Source organism: Pongo pygmaeus, chromosome 13 (genome assembly GCF_028885625.2).
Source record: "Pongo pygmaeus isolate AG05252 chromosome 13, NHGRI_mPonPyg2-v2.0_pri, whole genome shotgun sequence".
Taxonomy (NCBI): Eukaryota; Metazoa; Chordata; class Mammalia; order Primates; family Hominidae; genus Pongo; species Pongo pygmaeus.
In genome coordinates, this window is record NC_072386.2 from 117092228 (window position 1) to 117120053 (window position 27826).

Genomic DNA, 27826 nt, shown 5'->3' on the forward strand with positions numbered 1-27826 from the left:
AGTTAAGCATCCCCAAAATTGGCCTTGTTGGTGGCAAGCAGTGCCCCCACATTGACAGATCGAGACTACCCCACCCCCACCGACGCCCTCGCAACCCAGTTCTTCCCCGTCTGCCTTTAATCACCGCGAGGGGGGCGACAGGGAATGGCTATGGCATGTCCTCCTGGAATTCATTAGCGTTATTTCCAAAGACCGTGTTGTAAATTGAGATTTTTTTTAACTGCTAGGAAAAAATTTCTCCTTAACTATTTCATTTTATTGAACTTAAAAAAAAAGAAAGAAAGATTTTTCTCGTCAAACTTTTGGAGCAGAATAGTTCAGAAACTCGACTTCAGATCCCACTGGGTGTGGACCCTGAGTTGTAAATAAAGCTGAAATCGCATCTGGTTACCCTTGAGCTCTGGGGTGAGGGCCAAGGAAGAACCCCCAAACCTTCTGATGGGTGGTTAAGAAAAAGAATTGCCATTCAATGTATGTTAATGCGCATTGTTATTCTTTAACATTAAAATTCCACTAAAGTACTAATAATTACTGTTAATATCTTTCGGTGGAAACTTACAGTAAAGGAGCAGTAGTAGAAACAGTATTTAAGGGCGAGCTGCTGGCATGATAAGAATGCAAATAAGCGTTATTAGCCTAATGATTTTGCCGTCGCCATGGTTGTGCGGCAGCAGTGTTGTGAATATGTCATCCGGCACCCGTGAATTTGGAAAGTGTGTCAAAACACAACTTCAATTAGTTTGCTCTAATTATGGCTCTGGAGAGTTTGTAACTACATCACTCCTCATTAAAAGAGATTTTCTTATATGGATTAATGTAATATACAAAGGAAAGTTTCAAAGTTCCCGATGCCATTCGCTCCCCCGACGAATGAGCCAGGAGCAGGCCTGATGGCCTGCAGTGGGCCCAGGCAGGGGGCTGGGGCAGCTCCCTCCTTCTACCTGGTGATCCACTTCCGGCTGAAAGTGGCCACTGCAAATGGAGCCATTTCCACAAGAGGGTAAGTGAACCCGTCGCAGGCTTTTAAGGGGAAATGGCTAACCTGAAACTATCAGGATGCCCCTCCTTCTCGGCTTCTCGGAGAAGGCTGGAAGCAGAAAGGTCTCTGGACCTACCGTGGTCCAGTCCCATGTGCGCACTCAGCCCTTGGCCGTGTCCTGGGTCTTTCGGGGAGATTATGTGGGAAAATGTATTGTTTTTGGTCATGTAGAATCACATGGTATCTATGAAATGTTAGTAAAAGTCTTTTCAGATAGCAAAGGCGTACATTAAGGAAACGTAATCACCAAGCTGATGGATAGTTCTAAATGCTGATGGATAGTTCTAAATGCTGATGGATAGTTCTAAATGCTGATGGATAGTTCTAAATGCTATCATTGAGCCTTGGCCATCTTGAAAGAAGAAAGAGAGTTCACATTTTTTTGTCCTGTTGTGGACGTTCCCCTCCCCGAGGACACCTGTCCCACAGCGCCCACCTTCTTGAGTCCTACTCTGCAGGGTTTGGATGGCCACCTTGTCACCTTGCCTCACATCGGCCTTGTGGGACTGTTCCTTGAGCTTTGCTGCCCCCACCTCCACCATTCTGCTGAGCCCCTGGCCACAGTGGCATAGTGACTTCCATTGTGAGGGGCTCAGTGATGCATTTTGAACCCAAGAGTTAAATTTTAGAATGCTGGTTGAGGAGGCCTGGGTTTTGGTTTTCCTTTGATTTAGCCACACGGTGCAGATGATCCAAAATACAGCCTTGAAAACATTTTTATGGGCCTTTGCATGTTCTATTTGTCATCAGTTTTGGTGAGTAACTGTGTGTGTGTGTGTGTGTGTGTGTGTGTGTGTGTGTGTGAGTCCCTTGGGCCTTCTTTACACCACTCACAGGCAGTGTTACTTTGAGTGAGTTTTATCACTCTCTGAGCCTATTTCTTCCTCTGTGAAATGGGGATAAAAATGCCTCCTTTGCAGGATTTGTCATGAGAATTAAATGGGGGGACACAGAAAGTACCACCCTGGTGCCCAGTGAGCACCCATGCATGCTGGCTTTCTGTCTATGTCCAGGGTTCAATGCAGAACTTAGCCTAAGCATGAGCAGGGCATCCCCTTAGACCTTTCCTTTGCCACCACGTGGCTCCCGCCTGCTGCAGTTGCAACTCCGGTCACCAGCACCCCTCCCGCGCCTCACAACATCAGAGACCGGGCACAGGCATCCTCCCCTGCAGAGCTGGGACTAGAACGGCTGTGCTCACAGGTGAGCAGCTGGGAAGGGGTTAAGATAGTAATTGTGTAAGTCTTCCAGGCTTTCTCCCAGTTCTGCGATAATTTGATGAAGAACTTCACCCTAATTAAATATTCAAATTAGGAATAAGTGTCAATATGGCTTCCCATTGCCTGGAATGATGATTAATTGTATTCAAAACTCTAGTGGCCCACTGTAATCTAAACCTAACCGTTGTTCTTGATTATTTCTGCACCACACTTGCCATGTTTTTGTTTTAAGATTTAAACTAGTAATTGATTTGCCATATGCCGTCAAGCTGCACATACTTTATGCATTTAGGAACTTGGGGAGTTTGGAATTGTGATTTCCTTCGTCTTCCAGTGGCAACTTTTTTTCCCCTTGTCCAATGCAGAGTGATTTGGTTTTTTTTGTGTGTGTGTGTGTGTACGTGTGCACGTGCACGCATGCATGTGTGTGTGTTGCCCATGAGGAAAACCCATTCTACAGTCAGCCTGGTAGGTTGGAGTTACATTGATCATGGCAAATGGGCTTCTTGAATGGAAAATGAACAGGTCTGTGTTTGCACTTACTTCGTGCCCTGTGTCATCTCAGTAAAACAACATGGCATGGTGGAAACAACACGAATGCACATCCTAGCCCAGCCATTTTCTTCAGCTGTGTGACTTTGGGTGAGTTATTTAACCTCTCTGAACCACTTTTCCCCCATGTATAGGGTACTACTTCCCTTGCTGGGTTGTTTAGATTAGAGATATGTATGAAGCATGAGTAACAGTGCAAGTGCCCAGTGAGTAGTAACTGCCATAGTCCTGAATAATTACAGGAGCGAAAATTCCAGGAACAAAGCCTTCACGCAGGCCTCCCTGGATAGCCACTCCCAGCCATGCAAGTCAAATCCCATTTCCTACCTCTCTGACTCCCGGAGCCTCCATTGCCCATCCTTGCCTTTGTGACATCTCTCGGGCCACTGTCTAGACTCTTGAATTACTATTTCATTGCTCGGGCCTCTTCTCCCCAGCCAGTCTTTTCTTTTTGCAGGTGGGACCATGGCTCCCACGTCCCTGGATACCTCCCAGGGCCTAACAGAGTGCCTGGCCTGTAGTAGACTCTCAACAGATGTTTGTTATTTTGGTTATTTCTTTCTTTTTTTTTTTTTTTTGAGATGGAGTCTTACTCTGTCACTCAGGCTGGAGTGCAATGGCGTGATCTCTGCTCACTGCAACCTCTGCCTCCCAGGTTCAAGCAATTCTCCTGCCTCAGCCTCCTGAGTAGCTGGGATTACAGGTGCGCACCACCATACCCAGCTAATTTTTATATTTTTTTGTAGAAACAGGGTTTCAACATGTTGTTCAGGCTGGTCTTGAACTCCTGACCTCATGATCTGCCCGCCTCGGCCTCCCAAAGTGCCACGATTACAGGCATGAGCCACCACGCCTGGTTATTTCTTTCTCATGCCACTGTTTTAAAATTGAAGCATATAACCATATTGTCCTTTATGGCCTATCTTTTGATATTCAGAGCTTTTACTTTGTGATATAGAAGATTTATGTTTGTGTTTCAGTTGACTTATGGATAAATTCCTAAAGGGGAAGATACAAGTTTCATTTGGTTTCTTAAACTGTCTCGGTGCCAGGCAGTGCCTAGCACACAGTAGGAGCAGCACAATAAAAAAAGTGCGCTGAGTCAGTTGCCACATCCTAATTATAGCGGCCTTGTGTGTCTGTTGATACCAGTCCAGCTCCCCTGGGATGGGCTTGTATTCATTGGGTAATACTTGGAATTAAGTTTTAGGTCTGGGCATAGAAGGTTTATAAGATAGTGAATATAACTGTAGAGGAAATAGGTCTGTTTTAAGTTTTACAAAACCTTACTTGTCTTGGCTGGTGTCAATTACAAAACGAAACAAAAAAGAGACTCATTAGACTGTGAGAAATCATAGTAAACTTTGCGCATGGTGGTTTCTGTCTGAGGCTGGCTCCAAAATCAATATGAAAAGAAAAATCACCACAACTGAAAATATTTTAGAGCCTAGAGTGATTAAAATAACCGACTTTCTGTTTTAGTGGAACCAAGTTACAGGAAAGAATTACAGTATCTCCTCACATCTCTGGGTCTTCACAGATCTCAATTGTAATTCAGAGCCTCACTTGGGAAACACAGGGGACTTGGAGCAGGAATCCTGGCTGTGAAGTCGTTGAGGAGGATTCGAGTGTTAGTCAGGCCCTTACAGCTGAAAATGATTCATTTTAATTACCTTCCAGGGCGATCCGATACCTGAGCATATGGTCTTTAAGAAATAAGGTTCCCCAAACTGTCAGCAAGTGTGGGCAATGGTCAGGGACCTCTTTCTGACACCGTTGACCAGCCTTGGAGAGCGGGCGCTCTAGAAGGTGCTTATTAAAATGCCAGCAGGTGCAGCAAAGGTCCCCTTCCCTGTGACTCCCGCACCCTGCTTGTGCCAGGTGTTTTATAAGAGCCTTTTTCTTCATTAAATGGCATTCATTAAGCACGTCCTTACACCTGGCACAGAAGCTGTGCGTCACAGATGATTTCTTCCCAGTGGTGTTTGCAGGAATAAAGTGGAATTTCATTTAGCCATTTGCTGTGTTCTTCTTCCGCTTCCTATCTTAACTTGATTTTTGTTGCTTTTCATATTTCTTCTGCCGCCCCCACAATCCATTCCTCTCCTTTGTACATGACCTCTGGTCTTTGTCCACCAGCAGACACATTATATAGAAAACAAGGTGTCCCTTCAGCACCAAGCACCACCACGCTGGATGCTTTCATACGTGTGTCTCTTCTACTCTCCCAACCACATTGAGAAGCATTCCCCTAGTTTTTGCCATCTTTTTTTCTGATTAAAAGAAATAATTTCTCATAAAAAAAAACTAACACTTAAAAAATATGGAAAAGCAGTGGGGAGAATCCACACTCCCACCTTAGAGGCTTCTGTCGTCAATACCATGAGCCTCTCGTGCCCCTCAGTCACCTCTAAGTTACTCCCTCCAGCCCTTTGCTGTACTGTAGCTTAGCTGTGTGTGCCCATGGAAAAAAGATTGTCTTATGGGATTGTTTATAATACATCATTCTGCAACTTTGTTTTTGCTTGGCTGGTTTTTTGGTTTTGTTTTACTTAACAGCCAGTCTTTGGGAGTTGCCCATTTTTACAGAAAAACCTCTGGCTCTCTTCATCTATTCGTTCTGTCCTACTTTAGTATTATATGAAAATTCCACATTTTATTAGCCTCCTCTTACTGATGGTCATTGGGCTGCTCCCAGTTCATTGCCATGACAAATGCTGCCCCAAGGCCCTGGTTCCTGTCCTTTCCTTCCGCAGCTGAGATCATATTCCATACACAGATCCTGAGCGTCTCGCTCCAACCCTCTCCACAAAGCCTGTAAACATCATTTTATGTCTGCGTAATATTCTGAGTCAGACGTTGTAACATTATTTCCAGTTTTTGAGTAGACCGTCATAATTAAGAGCATGAATTGTGTAATTGGCCCCATCAGCATTCAAATCCAAGCTCCTGCACACTCTGTGTTCAAGTCCAAGCTGTATCCAGCAGAGAGGCAAGCTGTGGAGCCTCTCTCAGACACCTGTGGAGTAGGGGTGCTCTCAACACCTCGCCGTAGGATTGGGTTAGGGATCATAAGATGCATATGACAGGTACACGCTGTAAACAAGTCAACTGATGAGATTTTTAAATTTTCTTAAATAGGTCATTTCCCACATTTCAGGTTCTTTCCTCAAATTTCAAAAAGGGAAGAATAAATGCTGGTCCTTTTGTCCCATTACTTCACCTTTCTTAGGTATTAAATTCGAATCATCTGGAATGTATTATTAAGTGTTTCTCCTAGAGAAGGTGACATGAATAATCTTCTGTTGTTGTCTTCCTGCACAAAAGACAACTTGAAGTAGTACAAAACTGCTGAATCACAACTATTTTCCCCTTCAAAGCTCTGTGGCTGCATCGTCTTCCAGCATTTAGTATGGCAGAGGAAAAGTCTGAAGTCACCATCAGTATTTGCCAGGATGTGTCCTCTTTTCATTGCATTTTCTGGAATCCTGTGAACCCCATTGGTTGTGTGTGTGTGTGTGTGTGTGGTGTGTGTGTGTGTATAAGAGTTGGGAGATCAAAGTGGCAGCTGCCTCTGACTATGATTGCGCCTCTGCCTTGCTAGTCACCACTCTCTCGACGCTGCCCTTTGACAGTCTAGGAGGACAGCAGGCACTGCAGCTGCCTGGGCAGAACCGTCTTCATTATATGTGGCCACTGGGTCCACAAGATTAATGGTAACATTTTAAAAATTCACACAGACCTGGAATCAGCACTAGAAAATACAGATTTAAATTAACAAGGAAAAAGCAGAATCCCATCAAAGGAAATAAATTGTGTTGGCAACTATTGTCACATAATAAAATGTATTCTATAACTGAAGGGCTTTTATATGGAGCTGTCTGCAGCTTAGTGGCCATGTTAATTGAATAAGGTGCCTAAGACTGACTTGGGGGAAAAAATGAAATTCCCCTCAGCATGTATTTAGCTGGAGCCATCATTGGTGGCAGCGTGTGCTTGCTGACCTATTTGTTACAGAACAGCCAGTCCCTCCTGCAGAGAGACGTGATGGCCACCAGAAGCAGGAGGGTGAGCCCTGTCTCCTTCGGGCAGTTCCGTGGGCAGGGGGAAGGGGAGGATAGCTTGGTAACGCTCCCTGAGGATTTAGGGACTGTTCCAGTTACAATTCTCCAGTGACCAAACAGATTTTGGAATAATAATTCATCATTTGAGTCAAGTGGCAGAAATGGTTGTCCTCTGATGGACAGCCCTTGCTCCAGGGATCCAAGACCTACTGGGGAAGGTGCCAGAAGGCCTTCACCTCCTGGCGCAACCCTAAGTAGAGACAGTTTCTCCAGCCTTTGAGTCTCCTTCTCCTTAGTCTGCGGGGGAGCTTTATGAACTCTCCTAAAATCTAAACTCATGGATCTGCCTACAGAGTTGTCAACTTCGGGCCCACTAAAATGACTCCACTGAAACTGCTGTCCATAAGTGCACCAGCCACCATCATTCTCGTGGACCTCTCAGGTTTGTTTTTTTTTTTTAATTTTTATCTATTTGTTTATTTTGAGACCAGATTATAAAACTGGCTAATTTTTGTTTTTTTGTTTGTTTGTTTTTTGGTAGAGACAGGGTTTCGCCATGATGCCCAGGCTGGTCTCAAACTCCTGGGTTCAAGCGACCCACTCACCTCAGCCTCCCAAAGTCCTGGGATTACAGGCATGAGCTCCCACTCCCAGCCGACCTCTCGGTTTTGTTTGATGCTGTCGAGTACCTGCTCATTCTTATAACTCCCTTGGCTGGGAGCTGCAGAAAAGGTGAGCATCCAATGCCAGTGGCCTAGTGCAGCTCCTGGTCTCTTCCTTCCTCCCTCCTCCAGGTACAGGGTCGTGATCGGGGCCTTCCTTCAGTCTCTCCTTAGACAGTTCAACCTGTTTATTCTCATGAACCAGAGGGAAATGAAGCCAAAGAGTATTGGGTTAACTGACCACAATTCCAAGCCTAAAAATAAGGACTTTCTGTCTATGGATGCCAGTCCATAGACACTGGATGCTGTGGTCATAGGCATAGGCACTGACCAATAAAGAGTCTTCTAAAATATTTTAAAAGACAGCCAAATATTTCATGAAACAGTGGTACCACAATTTTTTAACCAGTCCTCCATTGTTTGATGGTTCATCTGATTCTAGTTTTTGGCTTTATAAGCAGTGCCGTGATGAATTTATTGTTTACATAAAAATATCGTGAATCAGAAGTAGTTGCATTTTCCAAGCCATTAATCAACCCAGTCGTGGGGATGAGAAGGAGAGAAGTGACAAGGCTTCCTGGAAGTTTCCCAAAACTATCCCTAATTATAAGTCAGAATCAGATCAACAAGTAGTAGGTAATCTTAGAGGATTTTCCCTAATATTTGTTAAGTGCTCACTGTGTGCTGGGCATTCTTCTCACCCCTGGGGATGTGGTGGGAAGAAAAGCCGTGGTGGAGATCATGTTCTGGTGACATGAAAACAAGTCAGACAGCCACAGGGAGGAGGCAGGTGTTATAAGAGTGTGGCGGGGGTGCCTCCTCAGAAGGGTGGCCTGACTGGGGAGGGAAGCCAGCCGCTGAGATCTGGGGACAGTGGCAAGTGCAAAGGCCCTGAGGCAGGAACAAGAGCAGGGGCTGGAGGAACAAAAGCGGCTACTGAGGTTGGCGGACGTGAATGCAGGGAGGGTGGACAAGACGTGGTCAGAGAGGAGGGATGGGCCGGAGCTGGCAGCACCTCCCAGCCGTGGGCGGGTTTGGATTTCATCCTGATGCAGAGGAAAGGCCCCGTGGGTTCTGCTGTGGTGCTGCATGGAGGCCCTCATGAGCCAGATTCTAAAATAATGCCAGGGTGGCAAGAATGGGGAGAGCGGGAGTAGGATTGAAGCTCGCGTACTTGCATGTGCTCACGCGTGCCTGGTTCCGTGCTGTCAACCCTGCCTGCATGGTGGCCCTCTGTGCCCTGGGAGGCAACACACCCCTGCCAAAGGCCATGTGGCTCCCTGGTGCTGGTGCTGGTGCTGGGATTTGGACCCACATCCAGCGGATTCGGGGGCACTGCCCTCAACCACTACAACTGGTTTGCCTCCCTGGGTGTGCGATTGGGCCATTGGTCATCCAGCTCTGTATATTTCACTGTAAGTTGTCGGGATCACTGAGCTAGTGAGCGGCAGAGGTGTCCTGTCCCTGGCATCACTGATTTCAAAAGGGCCTTCAGGAGGGACCCTGTGGCCCTGATTGAGTAGTCTCATTTTATATACCCGATAGTGAAGCTGAATCGGGGTAACTCTAACATAGCGATAACCACCTTCGGAGGACACATGGACTGACCTCTTCATTAATACCTAGCTTTCCCTTCATCAACTTTACCTCTCAGGGCCTCAGTTTCCTATTCTGTTAAATGAGAATAATTACTCCTATCTAAAAAGGTTGTTGAGGGGATGAGGCCGAGTGATATATTGAGGACCCCCCCAGCCCAGGTCTGGCAGGAGGGGCTCCACCCCACGCTGGGGAACTGGAATCTCATCTCTCCCGAGACCCAGCTGATGGCAGAGCCTTCGTCCTTGTCTCACTTTCAGGCTAATCTGACACCAAAGCACCCCTGGGCCACTTCTCCTTCAGCAGGTGACTTGTCCTGTTTAACCACAAGTAATTTGTCCCTGGGGCCCAAACTGTTCATTCTCATTAATGGGAAGCTTTGATGTGCCTTTCTGTCCTGTCCCCATGTCCCCTGCTTCCTGTGTCCAGGAATAGTGGAAGCAGAAATGCAGGGGAAGCTATTTGCCGTGTAGGGAGGAGCCCTTCTCCCTAAAGCTTTCTCTGCCCAGGGGGCCTTCCCACCTGCTGCTCTCAGACTTCCGTCCCTTACCCACTCTTGCATCAGCTACTTTAGCTGGAGTATTCAGTAACCTGACTTCAATTCAGCAGATCCCTACTGAGCAGTTATTCTGCAAAAAATACAGTCAGCCTGTGACTTGAATCCTCTTTTAATTTCACATTTGCGGCATCAGGCACACATTGTCTATCGTATATGAACAGAAACCTTCTTTTTTTTCCCTCTTGTAAATGCCTGGTTGCTGCTGCTGCTGATTTCTTCTTACCCATACCTGGTTTCCTCCATAATGGAGAGAGGTGAGATTCAGGGTATAAAACAGAGACCCCTGGAGTCTAATTGGGAAAATACACACAGGGAGAAATGAAATGATAGAGACTAACAGCAGTTCATGTCAAAAAAGAAACCCAGGAGTTTTAGTGAGCCAACTACAACACTTGATTTGGTCAACAGATGGTCAGTAATTGTCTACCCTGTGACAAAAAATTGTCCCAGAAAATGAAGTACAAAATTGATGATATTTGGCCGTGCTCTTGAGGAGGTCACAATCACATTAGGGGACAGGTTTATATCAGATGACCAAAGTGTATTGTGATACCTGGAGTGGGGTGAGAGAAGACACTCAGGCATCCAATCCAGTCTGGGGCAAGCCCAGGAAAGGTTTTTCTAAAGAGGGGATGGTTGGGTGGGATCTTGAAGTATGAATAGGAGTTTGGAGAGTCGGTAAGGAAGAATGGAGATTCCTAGGAAGAGGGAGTGGCATGGATAAAGAATCAGGCCTAGGCGTGAGAAAAACAAGGCCTGTTCAGAGATGAACAAGACTTCCACTCTTCCTGGAGGAGAGGGGAAGTAAGTAGTGGCAAGAGGCAGAATCTGGAAGGTGGACTGGTGTGCTGGGGATGTGGAAGTGTGCAGAGTGAGAAGACAGCTAAGCCAGCACCCTTGCAAACAGCAACCTTGCAAAGGTTGGAGATGAAGTGGGAGTTAGCGGGGTGGGGGGTGGTGGGCAGAAAGAATCATCTCCAATGAGGGAAGAGAACCTGGGGCAGGGGGTGAGTTGTAGGGTGAGCCAGGCAAAATCTGAGGCCCTGGAGGGACAAGAAAGTTTGGTCCCGGACATCAGTATTGCATAGGGCAGCTGAAGAGCCAGGCCCCTTGATTTCTCTGTTGGTCATATACTTTTTTGTTGTTGTTATTGCTCATATATTTCTTTTAAGTCCTAAATTTCCCCAAAACTGTCCATTTAGAGGGTCTGTGGCAAGTCATGTCGACAGGAATGAAGTCTCTGCACAAAGTAGGTGGTGAATAATTGTAGGCTCATGATCATTTGCTGCTACCATTCCCATCACATTGGCGTCTTAGTTTTATTTCCTCACTCTCCCACAGATGGGCAAGCTTTTGAAATTGTAAATTGGATCTTGGCACATTTCTGCTTAAAAATCCTTCCAGAGAAAGGCAGAACCCATGCTGGGCTCCACGTGGCCTGGCCCCACCCTCTTCCTGGCCTTCTAGGCCTGGCCACCCTGGCTTCCTCCTAAGTCTGGAGGAGGTCAGACTCCCCACAGAACCTTGAGTGCTCACCCCTCCTCCCTGCTGCATCTCTCTGATTTCTGCATATCTTCAGTTCCTACCTCAATGTCCCTTCCTCCAGGAAGCCTTCCAGGGAGCCTCCTCCTACCCTGCCCTTCATAGCGCTTGAGTCTTCCCGCCTTCCAGAGGAAATGATCACACTTGTAAGCAAGTGTTCAGGTAACTATATGGATATTTTCGTGTCCCCCTGCCTGTCCTGCCACCACTGAGTCCCCCACAGATCTGTGTTGATGCATATTTGACCACCCAACAGCTCGGCTGGCCCCATTTTCTCCTCTGCCTCCCGGCTGGCCTCTTTGCCATCATCCATGTCCACCTGGCTCCCAAAGTTCTGCTAATGCTCCTGCCTCCTCTGTGAGCCTCCCTGAATGCTTCTAGCCCCTGGAGTGTTTACCGCACTGCACAGATCGCTCTGCATCCTTAGTTAGGTTGCGTGCACCTTTTTAGGGCTTTGGAGGCTTAGAAATCTTAGTCTGGTAGCCATGAAGCAAAATACTTTCCTGGCTCCTGGAAATTCCCTCATTAGTATAGTGAGTGCAGTTATAGCATCTACCCTAGATCCTTTTAGTCACACACACAAGGCCCTGAGCTCAGAAGGGCCTCACCATGGGTTTAATGCTCTGCTGTTGCCATCTTGAAATTCTTGATAGCATTTGAATAAGGACCCCATGTTTTCAACATGCACTGGGCCGTGCATATTGTGTAGCTGCTCCCATACCTGCCTTGAGGGGCGTTGTGAGGAGCCATAGGAGGATGTGTGACACCTGCATTCCCAGGGCTGGCACCTGGTGACACTCTCGGCAGGGTCACCTGTCATCATTTTAGTTCTGCTCAACCACAACCACAGTCGATAATTCACTCTTCTGTTTGCTCAGCTTCATTGACTAAGTGCTGTGGTCAGAGACATTGATCAACTGCTGAAAACCCTTCTGCAGCTGCTCCTCACCCTCGCAGGGTTCCCAGACCTGGCCAGTCTTCAGATTCACCGCTGGAGCTTGTTAAAAATAGATTTCTGGGCTGCACCCGGCCAGGCCCACTGAATCGGACGCCCCAGGGTCAGGGCCTGTGATTCTGTGTTGTAGCAAGTTCCCAGCTGACTGACGCCTTCATTAATGCCGTGATGGGAGTTTAGGAACCTCCATCCTAGGAGTTTGAACCCAAGCCTCTTGTAATGGTGTTTGGCGCCCTTTCCGTCTGGCCCTGCCTGCATATCTAGCTCTGCTTCCGACGTGTGCCCTAACCCTATGGGGAAGTGCTGGCTCTCTCTGACTCCGTGGTGGGTGCCTTTCACTCCCATAACACCCTGAGGGGTCCTGAAGCCCCGTTTCCTTTAACAGAATATATTGTTCCTTCTTTTCATGCTTACCAGCACTTAGTTTTTCTTGTTCTCCGAGCACATGTCACGTTGCACTGTGATTTGTTTCTGCTTTATTCCCTGCAGCCTGAGCTGAGGGAGCTCACCTCTGTACCCTTAGTTAGCAGCAGTAACAAAGAATATTCAGGTTCCCTCCATGCACGCCAGCGCACCCAGTGTACACGCTTACAGTGCATGTGTCTGCTGGTTCCCCGAAGCCCTGAGCATACAGTTGGTGCTTGATTCAGCCTGGCTGGGCTGTGGATGAGTGTCCGCCATGAGCTCTCACTCTGTGGCTGGCAGACCCAATGCCTTCACAGCCGTTGGTGCTCATATTGCCCCTGGAAGGCTCCTTCCGGTTCCAGCTCAATCCTGGACCTGTGGGAACATCCCCTCCCTGGAGAGCCTTTCCTCCCAGGAGTCTTTTTTTTTTTTTTTTTTTTTTTTTTTGAGACAGAGTTTTGCTCTGTTGCCCATGCTAGAGTGCAATGGCATGATCTCAGCTCACTGCAACCTCCGCCTCCCAGGTTCAAGCAATTCTCCTGCCTCAGCTTCCCAAGTAGCTGGGATTAGTAGAGACAGGGTTTCACCATGTTGGCCAGACTGGTGTCAAACCCCCAACCTCAGGTGATCTACCCACCTCGGCCTCCCAGAGTGCTGGGATTACAAGTGTGAGCCACCGCGCCCGACCCTCCCAGGAGTGTTTATGCACAGCAGTCATTCTAGAAGGTCACACATGTGCTGTGTGAAAAAGGCACCTAGTAATTGACCACTTACTTTATGTGATAAGTGTTCCCTCCACCAGTCTCTTCCTTTTCGGAAATATCCGGGTGTGGCCACAGGTTAGGCTCCTGAGCTATTGCAACACAGCCCCCAGTTATCCCACCAAGAGGTTTTGTTGTTGTTTTTTTTCCCCAGTCCTGTTGGGTTTTAAATATTTTCCTATTCGTTTTTCTTTTCAGCGTTCACTACAGGCAGCTGGTGACCATGCCAAATGGATTGTTTACTTTTGACTAAATGCTCACTTAGGCTGTGTGTTCTTTGTAAGCTTTAATGACTCACACCTGAGCCATCAAAGACTGTGCTGTGTCTGTCTGGAAGGTGCTTTCCTGAGCACCTACTGTGTGCGCTGCCTGAGGGGGAACAGACAGACATAGCAGTTGAGAGCGATGTGCCATCCTGATTTTCAGAGGTCGTTAGTCTCCTGGACTCATATGGCAATAATAATTCCCAACACCTTTATTTACAAAGTGCTTCATGTGCAGTGATCCTCAGCAGCCCTGCGGTGTAGGAATGGAAGCATTTGCATGGCTCCTGGAATAAACCAAGGCTGGTGTTCAGTGCCTGGGTTGTTATGGTCCCGCTGGTGCATTTTGCCCAGTGGGCAGAGATCTGGATCAAACTGCCACCCCGTAGAGTCCCTTGGGCCTGCTGTAAGGCTTGGGACATACTTTCTTCCTCTTGGATGTCCTTTCTAGTATGGAAAAAAAAAAGGTGGCTGCTGATGTCTAGAAACTTCCAAATTCCTTGAGAGGACTTGAGCCCAGTGGAGGAGTTATGCTTGATTGAGAAGGAGGTGCTGGCCAGAAGCACCTGCTCTGCCCGCTGCTCTGTGCTGCATTTCAGCTGTTGATGGCGTCGGTGCTTCCTGAGTCTTGGGGAATGCTCCTTGTAATCTCCTTTCTCTCCTCCTTCTCTTCCTCAGGCACATCTCCCTAACACTTCCTGCCACCTTCCGAGGCAGGAACAGCACCCGGACGGACTACGAGTACCAGCACTCCAATTTGTATGCCATATCAGGTATGTGGAGCCACTGCTGCAGGCCAGCTACGGAGTCTGTGTCCTGGGCACCACCTCCTTCCACACGTTCTCTGTCTTCTCGTGGGATTTGTCTGCCTTAACCTCTCTTTTCTTCCCTGCAGGGGGCCTGTTCCCTGCAGGGACCAGGCCTTCCCTTTCCTTTGTGTCACCACAGCACTTAGAGAAGGGCCAAATACTCAGCATGTTTTGAAACTAATGATGAAAAACAATGTGTGGATTTCACAGGCTTGAAGGGAGGTTTCCAGAGAATACTCACCACATTGTTCACCTGCCAGACCCGGGCAGGCTTCCCACGGGGCCTCGGGAGCAGCGCTGAGCTGAGCCCTGGTCGGTTCACCCTCCCATATCCAAGTCTGTCCTCACCTCTCATTTCTCACAGCCAGGTTTGTGGCCAGCGGGTACACTGGCGGTCTCCCCTCACACCCCTGGAGCATGAGTCTGTGGTTTCTGAACTCGGCCTTGAAATTGATAGAGTTACCTTGGCAGGAACTTCATCAGTCCTAGTTTTCCTTTTCACCTTCACCCAGGGAGGGGAAAACTTACAAGCCTTATTACAGAATTGAGATTCATTAGGTGCTTGGCAGCGCAGGTGACTTGCTAAGAGCCGAGGAAACCCACAAACTCGCCTCCGATTATCCTGGGCCGCCAGTGAGGGGTGTTTGTGTATAAGGGGAAAGTGGCAAATCGGTGCCACTTACCAGCACACACCCTTAATGTTGAGTGACATTTTGAACACAGGAACATGGCATTCATTCATGTACCATAATGAATCGGTTATTTAAAAGGTAATCTTTTTTCTAAAAATTGCAACTACAGGTTACTAAATAGATGAAATAGAACAATGGCATAATTCTTGTCAGTATTAGTTTTTCTCGTTATGATCACTCCCTAATAGGTTTGGAAGTATAAGCAAAAGCCAGTTGTTCCATTTCTGGGTGACATTCCTGCTGAGAAGGGGAGGAACAGGGATGTTCTTAAGCCCCCGTCCCTGGCTCCACTGCAGGAGCCAGGCTCTCCAAGGGGAGAGGGAACGTGTTTGTCTAAGAACAGCATCTCCAGGGAGAATTTCTTTTGTGCTGTGGCTATTTCAGCAGAGTCGACAAGGAGTATAACAAGTGTGGAAAGATGACCTATTTTGTAGAAAAGCTGAATATTTCCCCAGATGCTTAGTGGCATGGAGGTGCAGAACAGGCCTGTGGAATCCAGCATGGCGCCCCCATTCAGAATGCACACAAGGGAAGCTCCATCAAAACGGATGACTTTTTTTCTGCAGCTCGCAAATCTTTTTCCAGCCACAGCATTTGGCTACACCCACTTTACCTGTGTTCTCTGATGGCTTTCCCAGCTGTTGGCATTTCTGCAGGAAAGACCCACAGAGTGAAATCTCCTATGGTTTGGCAGGAACACTGCTGTCTGCCTCTGGACCGCTGCTTCCTCGCCCCGCAGCTTTGATGAGGTGTTGTCTGGGTTCATTTCAGCTGTTAGTTTAGCAATACCAAGGTAACAGCCTCAAGACACAGGGGAAGCCATTCAGAAACTTCCTGTTACATTTATGTAAGTGGCAGTCAATTGGATTTTATCTTCCAAACAGAGGTAGTTGAGGCTACAGCCCACGGCAGCAGGCAGTTTCAGGCCTCCTCAGCGGCTGCAAGCACCAAATTGCTCTGCCAGGGTCCAGGACCGCTTTGTTGTGTTGCTGCCAGAAATACCCTGCAGGACCTGCTGGCTCCATAAGGCCTGCAAGCTCAGCACTGGGCAACTATGGTGCAACTGGGAAGCCTGCCCGCCCACCCCCTGGCAGCCTGCCTGCGAGTCGTTCTGGCTAGAAGGGAGCAGAGACCACCCCCCTCACCCCCATATGAACAGTATTTGGCACTGAGTGGCCTATCTCAGTTTGGTATTGTGAAGTTAGGGTTTCCAATGGTTTCTTCCAAAAACAGTTAAGGCAAAGTGTGCCCCAGGCCCTAGCCCTTGCCCAGTACCGATGCCTTGATAGCTGGAGTTCTGCTGATAATGAAATGAATCATCAAACCATTCTGCCTCTGAACTGGCCCTGGCACAGGTTCACTGCAGGCTTCAGGAGCTGAGCCTTTGGTGCAGACTCCTGGCGGGCTCTGTGTCCCTCCTGAAGACATTCGATTACTGCTCCCTTAGTGTTCCATCCCTTCCTAAGATAAGTAGGTTTCAAAACAGTGTAATTAGAAATTTGAAAAACAGCCCACACTTAATGTGTATGTATGGTTGTTAAAGTATATTAACTTTTAAATGTTTTCTCAGTGGCATACCTGCTAGTAGATTCCTTTTCCTGTATCTTTCACTAAGACAGTTGGCTCCCATCATGCCTGCTAAGGGTGAGACGTGGCACAGAGTTGCAAGAGACACCAGTGGAGACGATATGTAGTCCCATCCCTGGCACAAAGCAGTGCTCATGATGTGGTCATGGAAGGAAGGAAGGAAGAGATGAAGGGAAGCATTTAGCCTCCTGTCTGCCTTGCACAGGAGTACTCTCCCAAACCCCTGGGCCAGGTAGTCATCCTCATTTTGCTGCTTGAATGCCTGTGGTGTCTGGGACCACCACCTCCAACCAGCCTACCCATACCTGTGAGATCCTTCCTCATTAAGTGGGGCTCTGTATTCCTGTTCTTTCACATCCACCTAGCAATTTGAGATACTGTGCATTCTGCTGACCAAAATTTGCCAGCTGTTCTACACGGTCCAGTCGTATCTCTCTCTTGCCCGCAGAAGTGGGGTGAGGAGCTCTTTCTAACTCAGTGCTGAACTGCTGAGATGCTGGTGGCCTGGGCTCTGCTCTCTTGTACCCTAATCGAAACGGCCACAAAGCCGGCATCCATCCTCACACTTGTCCTAGCAGTATCTCCTAGAAAATACAGATGTGCAAAAAGATTTATCCACAAGGATAAGCACTGCCACTTCTCAAAAATAATACTTCAAGACAGGAGTGGGAGGTGGATAGATCTTAAATGCCCCAAACAAAGACGAATGCTTAAATTACAAAACATCCATACAGTAGCCTTAACTTTTCAGCCATCTAGAAGTGATGACTTAGATTAAAAGATATATATGAACATTGTTAAGTGGAAAGAAAAATAGGTAATAAGTCAGAATGTGCAGAGTGATCTCATTTTAACAATTACATCTAAGCTGGGAGTGGTGGCACATGCCTGTAGTCCCAACTGCTCGGGAGACTGAGGACGGAAGATCCCTTGAGGCCAGGAGTTCAAGGCTGTAATGTACTATTATGATGGCCTTTGGAAATAGCCGTGCACTCCTGCCTGGGGAACATGGATCTTGTCTCCTTAAAAAAATTAATTAATTTTTTAAAATTAACAAAAAATACATCTGAAGGTCTGGAAAGGTCCACACCTAAGTGTTTATGGTGGTTTTCTTGGGACTTTCATCTTTTTTTGGCCCCTTTGCAGTTACTCATTTTCCATAATAGCACGTGTTGCTTTTGTAGTAAGAAAAAATACAGACCTGATGTGAGTGTGGCATGTCCTTGGTAAACCCTGCCGGCCTGCAGGATCACCATTTTCTCCTGAGCACTCATGAGCCTATGCTTTCAAAGTTTACTGCAGAGCACTTCAGACCACAGATCAATAATTTTCTTATTGTCCTTTTTAGAAAATACGATTTTTTTTCCCTGTTATGCAGTCCCCTGAAATCACCTGTTCACTCGAGTTCCTCAGAGATCACTGTCTGTAATTCCAGCACCATCCTTTACGTCCTGCTGGCCCTCTGGATGTGGACTGGGCGGGCAAGCAGCTGGCTGCTCGAGCCACCTCCTTGCCTTTCTTGCTCTTCACGTCCCCCATCATTGTGTCACTCTGTAGGGTCTGAAGATGGTTTTCCCTAAAAAGATAAAATGATGGTCGCTTGGCTTGGCTCACTCTGTTGTCCATCTGGGTTAGGGTTGGCAAGCTAAAGCCCATGGCCCAATCCCATCCACGGCCTGTTTTGTATGACCTGCAAGCCAAGGATGGTTTTAATATTTTTAAATAGTTGGACAAAAATAAAAAGAGTAATATTTAGGGACATGTGAAAATTACATGAAAATCTTTAGTGTTTGTAAATAAAGTTTTATTGCAACACAGCCAGGCCCAGTCCTTTACAAATGGTCCATAGCTGCTTCACATTCCAATGGCAGAGTTAGGTGTGTGCAGGCAACACTGGATGGCCAACAAATCCTAAATATTTACTCTCTGGCCCTTTACAGAAAACATTTTTGCCAACCCCCAGTTAGGGTCATCACTCCTAAGCCATGGGTGCTATTCATCCTTACTCTTTCTTGCTCTAAACAAAATATTTAAAAACAACCTTTTTTGATGGTTCTTACCTTGCTGACTGTAGCTTTCCTGGTGCTGGTCTCACTGGTGTGACCCCTGTAGCTTTGTGCCTTTGGTTTTTCGAACATGCCTTTAAGATCTTACCTCTTTGGAGGGCCCTCTTCCGGGTCATGTTGATTTCTCTAGGTTCTACTCCAACCCCACCCGTGAGTTTCCTGGTCAGGACTCTTAGTGGCTGTTACTTTTCTTAAGAACATCTTATCTTTCCTGAAAAGTCTTCTATTTTAGTCCCAAATGGTGGCACCCTACCTTTTTTTTTCTTGGAATTTTTTATATGTTTAGATATCTGCCCATTCACTCATTTCTCTTTCATCTATTCCAGAAGGATTTAAGGTAGGTCCAAAAAGACATACGGCCAAATGAAAGTGGAAGTGAGGAAACACAAGCGAATGGAAATAGGATAGAAAGTAGGTGTGGCTGTGTGCAGGGGGATATCTAGATTAGGTTCTGAGGCAGAGGGCTGTCCCTTAGGGATAAGAGAGAAACAAGCTAGTTGCTTGGGAAGAACTGAACTATTCTCTTAAGCCCGAAGAGCTGTCCTTCCTCATAAACAGGGCCCTGTGGGTCAGTGCTGACTCCCACATATGCATTCCTTAGAAGGCTGAACAAAATGAGCAAAAAACCTCTACTGCCAAAATGAGTGCTTTTGTTTTCTTTATTTCTTTAGTTCTGCACTTTCCCACATTATTGCCACATGAGTGTTAATCCTATGGATACATATTAAAGCTAGCAGACGTCTCAGACAACACTGGACATGAATGAGAGAAATATAAATATTTACCACCAGGGCGGGGGGAGGAGGGCTCCATAAAATGCCATAAACAACGTAACAATTGCTTTTCAATGATTATAACTGTAAGTTTGATAAGAACAGCTTATACATATATATATATATCTCCATGTATTGGGGGGACACCTACTTGTTTGAAATGAACTTAAAATGTCTGAAAGTTGAGTGAGATGTTTCTTAAGAAATGTTCTTGTGGTGGGCATCACGCACCTTATGGGGCTGGAGACCTCGGGGAATGTCAGGAAAGACAGATCTTCCCCCACCCCCTGCCCAAACCTGCTACCAGAGGCTTCCTGTAAGGAGAGGGGCCACCAAGGAGAGCACAGTGTGGCTTTTCTAACCTAGGAGGGTTTTTTGTCTTCCAGCAGGTTTTGCTTAACAAACGGGACCGTGGGATGGGAAACTATACCATCCTATTCTTTAGTTGTGTTTGTTGTTATAATCTGATTTCTATCTCCAAGTGCACAGTTTTTAACCATAGAAAGCTTATTTTTCTCTTTTGAAAAAAAATTGACATAGTAAAATTAAGCAAACACCTATTAAAACTGGCATATAATAAGACCAAAAAATCTCAAACACCCCATGAATGCAGGGTGAGCCACAGTGCAGAAACTCCGCAAAGCCACACAGTGCGGTGAGCTGCGGGGCTAGGATTGCTTTCCTCTTTAGGACCTAGACAGGTTGGCTCACTGACATCTTCATTTATCCATCAGCATTAGGCTGACTATAAAAGTGAAGGGGGCACACAATTGTCCCAGGACAGAAGCCGTAACCTGAATCTGTCCTGGCAGACTTGGGTGTATTGGCCACTCTGCCTTCAGCTTTTTTTTTTTTTTTTTTTGGTTTTCTTTTTGATTGCTGGAAAAGCCAGCTTATTGCCCTCCACAGCTGTTTGCTTTTTAAAAACCAGCCCCCCTTTCAGGATGTTTGACACCAGGAAAGATGTCGGTGTGGTCAAGTCAGTGTCCATCATCTCATCAGTTTGGATCATGACCCCTTGTACAGAGAGAAGGAGGATTTTATCTGTAACTCAGAACCGTGGGTGAGCCATGTAGCTCTGACATTGGAGTAGGAAAGCATGAAGCAATTAAAAATAATTAATGATTTCTGAATATCAGCCTTCTCCATGCAGTTTTAATCTAGTCCTCATTTAAATTGGAAGATGGACATTTAATTATCAGTATTATGAAATTCATGATTTATATATTTCATCCAACTGGATAAAATTTCTGCCACCAGCTTTTCATCTTATGATGAAAAAAATGTGTATCTTACAGTGTGATCATTTAAAAACTCATCTACAGCATACCAAACAATTCCAAACATATTTTCCTTTCATTTGCAGTGATTACATGATTTCTGTCTCTCAATTAGGAAAAAAAAAAAAACTCACCCGGAAAATTGAAAATAAACTTAATACTTTAATGATCAGGAAGCACTGCAGGGTTGGGAAAATGAAGGGTAAAAGACTCAAACAATAGGGTGCTTGAGAAGTGCTGTTCTCTCCTGTGTCAGGTGTGCTAACACAACTGCTTGGCATGGTTTGATGCCACAGAATTTGCATCCACATTCTGGGTGTGCTGTGTGCCTGTGGTTCTCCTTTTCCCTGTGCTCGGGTGAGTGTGTGTCCCTGTGCTCGGGTGAGTGTGTGGGCTGAGTGAGTGTGTTCCTGATAACCACCAAGGAGGGAAAGAGCCACTGTCTTCTGGTGCAAGCCCCTGAATGGTGTTAGCCTCTGCTTTCACAGGGGTCCCTGTGGCCTTTGTCTTCAGTGGATATGTTCTCGTGGCTCGGGGTGGCATTGCATTTCTGACCCCGGCTTCCCTGAGGTTCTTCACTCCACAGAGGATTTTCATAATCACCGACAACTGGCTCAAGCGGTGGTGGGTGAGCGTATGGGAGGATTGCCCCAGATCTGAGACAGGAACATCAGTTTGGCACAGCCACTGATAATAGCGTATGAGAAAATTCCTGAATGAAGTGAAAAGATATTTATAATAATTGTGCTTGAACCAAGGAGGAAAGAAGTCATTTTAAAGACAGATACATTTTTATCATCCCCTATAAGAACCCTTGTCTATCCATCTCCTCTTGCCCTGACTGACAACAAAATCAAGTATAAAGAAAAATAGAATAAGAAAAAGAAGAAATGAATGGGAGCGGATGGGGAATTGATCGCATGGTGTATTTGTATATCCTGATGTAAAAGGTGCGGCTGACAGGTGGCCAGGTTTGCTCTGTACACAACCATGTGTGTGCTGTCAGGCGCACGCACACTGCCTTGTTTCGATTGATGAATTGCCTGCTTTCTTGATTAAACCTTCCGTCACTTAAGAAACAAAAAGCCTGTGTTTAGATGGCAGAGTGGGACATGTCAAAAAAATCTGTCTCCTTTACCTTTGTGCAGATGTTGGGCACAGACTGTAACATGTATTATTAAAATGAATGTGGCATTTACTGTGCATTATTCCTTTCCTGGGAGAAAGGACTGTAAATTATATGCTAATAATAAGCTTTAACCCTTTCGAAATGCAAAAGATTTAAGAGTGCAAATATTCATGTAGGCCTGGCTAATTGGATGTGCTTTTCTACATCCACCACGGTGGCTGTGTCACTGAAGTTAATGAACAGCGTGTGCAGGCAGACACACAGGGCACTTGGAGAACTCCTGCCTCCTGGAGGTTTCCTGCAGTGCGAGTGCCTCCTCCAGGACTTCACAGAGAGATAGATCCTGAGAACCCTGAGCTGGGCTCTGGGTCATCTTACTCCAGATGAAATCCATGGTCAGGATCAGTTCCCCAGCAGGTCCTCGGGAGCTGAGTGTTAAGCGTGGGTCCTCTCTTCGCACACCTGCATTCTCACTTATGGGGCTGGGCCCAGGCCTTCTGGGCTGCGGTCTGGCAGGTGTCAGGCTTTGGTGCCCAGCCCTTACTTGACTCTCTTCCTTGACCAGGCTTTTCTAGCCTCAGCCCAGTTGCCCAGGTAGCTGACTCATCTCTCCAAAGACCACCTTGGGCCCCTTGCTCCTCAGATCACACCTTTGTGCCCTACCACAGCCTGACTGCATTCATTCGGACCTTAGATCTCACCTGCCTGGTGTTGGGGCTGTCAACAACCAGCCCCACCCGTGTCCCACCAGCCTGGGTCGCTCCCTGTGTCCTCCTTGTGTTTGTCTTGTGCTGTGCTTGCCCCGCCACTCCAGCGGCTCAGATTTCACCACCTTCTCTTCTCTCTGTCCCTGGCTCTGGCTCTGAAGGCCACTCCCAAGCTGCCTTTCCACCAGGTTTTTCGGATTCCCCTCCCACTGCTGATGCTCTCTCCTGGTTTACCCCATACTACTCGGTGTTGGAGAGTTTTCACCTGTGAGCACTTTGAGAGGGCAGAGACCATATTTAGAGAGGATGGAGGCTCCCCGCGTTTTTTTTTTTTTTTAATTGAGAAGGATGTAGGTAAACAAAGGCAAAGACAAGAGCAAGATTGTTCACTCCATTCACTCATCAGTCACCGAGAGCTGCCCTGTCCTGTGCTCCTGAGGCAAGCCTGCTGACCTGATAGGGCATTTGGGGTTGGAAGCATAGGGTCAGAGTCTTGGCTCTGACACATACTGGCCATCATACAGTGCTGCTGTGAGCAGTTGCCAAGGTTGCGCACTGCACAAAATATGTGACTAGCATCCTCTAGAGCTGTACAAGGACCCTGCACAATGCTACTTTGGGCAATGCTAGTATTCATACCTTTAAAACAATGCAGTAATGCCCATTTCCTTCCGGGATTGTTGTGAAGATCTAGGGTATGTAAGAACATTTTATAAACCAGGAAGCAGTGTAGGAATGTCACTTTTCTCCTTATTCACCTCCCCTGCAGGGATGTGATCGGAGAAAGAGCCCAAAGATTTGTTGAGAATTATCACATGGGACACGCTGGCTTGGGCCCAGCACGGTCTTCATCTTCTTAGCCGTGTGCTCCCTTATATAATTTTGATATATAAGATTACTTCTCAGAGTGCTCAGAGGAAATTTCTTCCTCAGTCCAGAGAAACTTGCAATAAAAGGCTCTCTGGCATGGCTCAGCTCAGTACCCCCTGGAAGCCGAGACATTCTGTCACGCATCACCACTTAGAAGTGGGCTATTTTCCATGGCAAGCAGCCCACGATCCCTTTCTTAAGAAGGTGACAGAATGATGGCTTGGGGGCAGGAAGGAGAGAAGTGCTTGGCAGCGTGAGGCTGCAACTTCTATAAAATCTTCCAATGTACCTTTGGTTTTTTGGAGGAAAAGTGCCTGGGGGGCTGATTTCTGCTCTAGGCTTTCATTTCTGCTTTTCCTGTGCCCCATGGGTAGGAAGAAGTTAAGACTTTTTCCAGTTAAGTCATCATGAAAAATAAAAATATTACTAAGTGACAGATATTTCAGTGCTCTTAAATAGGCGGCCACCTTCCCACTGTGCTTTCCTTCTCTTTTGGTTTTTAAGCATGGCAGAGCTTAGGCGGCACTGGTTTAATGGGCCACATCCCCTTCTTAACTTGGAAAAGGGTTAAATCTGTGGTCCAGGCAGCCGAGGGCAGCTGGATGAAGCAAGGTGGGAGCCCATACAGCTGGGTGCAGGCCCTGTCCCTCCCACCGACTGGCCGAGTGAGGCCAGCAGAGCACCCAGCCTTTCTGGATCTAAATTCCACATCTCTCCATATCAGCAATTGCAGTAACAATATCGATCATTTGAACATAGCAATAGGTCGGCTCATTCTTATGGGACGCTTCCTGTGCACCAGGCATTGTCTGGTGTCTAAGGTGGAGGTGGTAATGCCCACCTCCCAGGACTTAAAGCTGTGTGGGAAGGAGGCTTGTATGTTCCGCAGCTTGAGATGCCCCAGGCCTCGCAGTGGCCAGCAAATGTGCATTTACTGCCCCTGGACTTCACAGGTATTCTGTCCAAACACTGCCTTGACTGTAATGTTCCTAAACACATGAACACAGAAAAACCAATTTTCTGACACCTTTCTCCCTGTATGTTTATCTTCTTTGTCTAGTTTTTCGGCAGAAATATGCCCCCGTTTCCCCCTGATAATTCCCTTCCTTAGAGACAGCATAATTGTAGACTTGGCCAGAGAAATGCTGAAAACAAAGGGAACCCTCTTGAGCCCAGCCCTTCACCTGCTCTTAGCACTTCTTCAGAGGCTTACTCTGGAGTGAATGAAGTAGTGTGGTGACCAGACACTCCTGCCTAGAGGCAGCTTATACCAAATTAGCCTTTTGTTTCTTTCTCTACCTCTGTCTCTCTCAAAATAATAAACTCTCAGCTGAGAGGGGAAAATGATGAAGGCAACTTCTTTCATTGAATCACATTTAGTTGTTTTTGCTTTATTAAAATGGATTGAATTAATTAAATGAATGTACTGAATAATACCAGCCTTCCTCTTACTCACCCTGTGTAAGATGCGTCATATGCACTTGCCATGCATTATGTTATTTAATCCCAACAAATCCTTAACCAAGAAAATCTTTTACAGATGGGGAAACTGAGGTCTTGAGAGCTTGTGATCAGCTCAAAGTTACACCTGTGGTACGTGGCAGGGCTGAGATTCAGACCCAGGTCTCTTTGACTGCAGACACTGAGCTCGAAACCACAGTACCGAGGATGCTTCTTTAGTACAGGTTGCGTGTGACCGTTTCCCTCCCCTCATCAAATTGAAGGTTGGAAATGGCACACAGACCTGGAGTGAATCGTGCTAGGACTAACTTGGTGTACTGGGCCTCAGCACTGTTTAAACTCTCACGTGCGCCCCTGGACAACCATCTCTGGGACCTCATTAAAGTGAGGCCTTTGACACTTGGCTGATGGCAATGCCGGATCCAAAGGACAAAAGGAGTAGGGGGTGTGGCTCCCATCACTCTTGCTGGGCAAAACGGTGAAGGTGGGGAGCCCAAGGCCTCCTTACTTAAATGACCTTGGGCAAGGAACTGAACCCTTCTGTGCCTTTGTCTCCTTACCTGTAAAATGGGGGTGGCGGTGACCTATGGTGAAGCTTAGAACCATGCCTGGGACACAGAAAGTGCTACTGATGTGTTGCTGTGATTGTTGGTATCCACAGCCCTGCCCTCCCAGCCCCTTCTCAGATCCTTTCCCAGCCAGGAAAGGGGATACACCAGGTACCTCAAAGAACCTCTGCCTTCATAGTGGGGGCTGCACTGGCCTTGCTGCTATAAACCTGTGTCTGGGGGAGCCCTGGGCACTGGGATGTCTCTTTGTGGTGGCCTTCTCTTAGCCTGTAGTGATGGTGGGCAGCCCAAGCCCATCATTTCACTTATTGGGTCTGACCCCCAAGTGTTCTTCTCCCCTACTCTAGCTTTCCTGTTCCGTGAGTCCCTGTACCCTGCCCATGGGCAGGGCTCTAGTTTGAACTGATAATCACCTGTGTGCTGCCCTGCCTTTCCTGCTTGGAAGCTTCGTTCTCTAGATTGGGCCTCCTAAGAGCCATCCTCTCCTAAACCCAAGCCCAAGGTTACTGAGCCAGTACAGCCCGTGAGCATTCCTTGTGAGTATTCCCTGTGAGTGCTCCAGAATAACCCCCACCTGTGACCCAGTCGTTCCCAGCCCCAGCTTCCACTCCTGCCTGCTTCCAGCCCCTTGAGTCCTCCAGCTGCCAGCATTGCCAAGCTCAAGCATCTCTGAGTTAAGACAATAATGGCAGGGCATTGGATTCCGGTTTGGGGTAAACTCTCAATGGTCTGCTAAGGATGGACACAGGCGGTGCCAGAACTTGGGGAGAAGTTGAACAGTCGCACAAGCTTTGGTGATGAGATTTATCTTTCAGCTCTTACACAGTATGAGGGTCCCCCTTTTTTTGTCAGAACGAATGCATTTAACTGCAGACGTTAGAACAAAAGAAATTCTGATCTTTTTTAGAACAACGAAGCCACCTGTCTTGTTTGGACAGGGTACCTGAATCCAACTACTGTCACACAGTTGGTGTTTGTGCCCTGAATACTGAATGGCTTTTTCCCTCTTTTTATTAATGGCCAGTGATAGTCCTAAATGCATTTATGTTTAAAAAAAAATCTTCAGTCCTGCAGCCTGGAGTTTGGATGGAATATATTTATCACCTATCCCAGAGAATGAGGCTCTTGATTTCCCAGATTTGTCTTACAATTGTCTGTAAGACAATGAATGATGCAGAACTCTCCTCCAAGGTTGAAATCCTTTGTTAGAGAGCAGTTTCTTACGCCTGACTTGTTTTATAGCATGAATGATCTCATGATCCACTGGCGAGGCAACATCCATAATTTTGAATGAGAGAGTAAAGCTTGCCTCGGTGGCCCTAAGCATCGCTTCTGGTGACACACTTAGAAGTCCTTAATCGCTTGCTACCTAGAGGCAATAAACGCACCCATCTTTATGTTCCATTGCCTGTGTGTTTACCTGAAATATGCCCTGCGTAGCAAAACGCCAGTTTCACTCCTGTAAGAAGGTCCTTGGCTCATGAATTACACGGCCCTCACTCACCCCTATTTTGCCAAAGGTGTTTGTGCCTTTTGTAGGCCCAAGATGTAGCTTCTTTGGCCAGGAAACCCCTTGGCTATTTATGCTTCTTGTAAAACTCTGGCCATTTGCTTGGTTTCCAAGTTATAAGAAAGGAGATCCATCTCTGGTCATCATGTGGAGCTCAGGGTTCATTCTGGAGGGCGGGATGATGACGTCTCCTTCACTGGTGTGTGCCTGATGCCCAATGGCCAGCCCAGGGCCTGGCATACAGGAGATGTGCCATGACACTCGATGTTTCATTGATTCTGAAAGGACCTGGGTCTTAGAACCAGTTCACCCTTTTGTATCCACCGTTTCCAGCTACATTACTTTAGGCAGTTTATATAACATTGCAGTCTCTTTTTTTTTTTTGTAATTTTGAATTATATTTTCTCTTCTGAATTTGAGGATTAGAGATAATGTACATGAAATACCCAGTGCCTAGTACCAAGAGGGCACTCCAGAAGCGGAGCTGCTATAACTGCCGTAAATAGTGTTATTCCAGGGAATTGCTGCCTATTATACCAGAAAGCACTGGTCTCATTCACCCTGCAGTGTGACCTCACCTAAAAGTCCAGCCGGGGATGGAGAGGGTGCAACTGACAGAGGGAGCTCATGAATGGTGGGACCTGGCATGGCTCAGGGAAAATTTGGCGTAATAGAAGGCAAACCCTCCCTTCTGGTTCAGAAATGTGTAATTGCTGGAGATGTTAGCTTGCTACTGGGTAAAATGATTTTAAAGA

The 27826-nt window shown here is 46.8% G+C and overlaps 1 protein-coding gene and 1 pseudogene across 1 annotated transcript in view; both read left to right on the forward strand.

The window, feature by feature from the left end:
• Positions 1-27826, forward strand: part of MVB12B (multivesicular body subunit 12B) — a 179359-nt gene that overhangs the window by 80997 nt on the left and 70536 nt on the right. The window contains exon 7 of the mRNA XM_054501910.2: positions 14297-14391. Within this exon, the coding sequence (XP_054357885.1) occupies positions 14297-14391 (95 nt within the window). The remainder of the gene's footprint in view (positions 1-14296; positions 14392-27826) is intronic.
• On the forward strand, positions 19339-19421 carry LOC129044785 (small nucleolar RNA SNORD116; annotated as a pseudogene).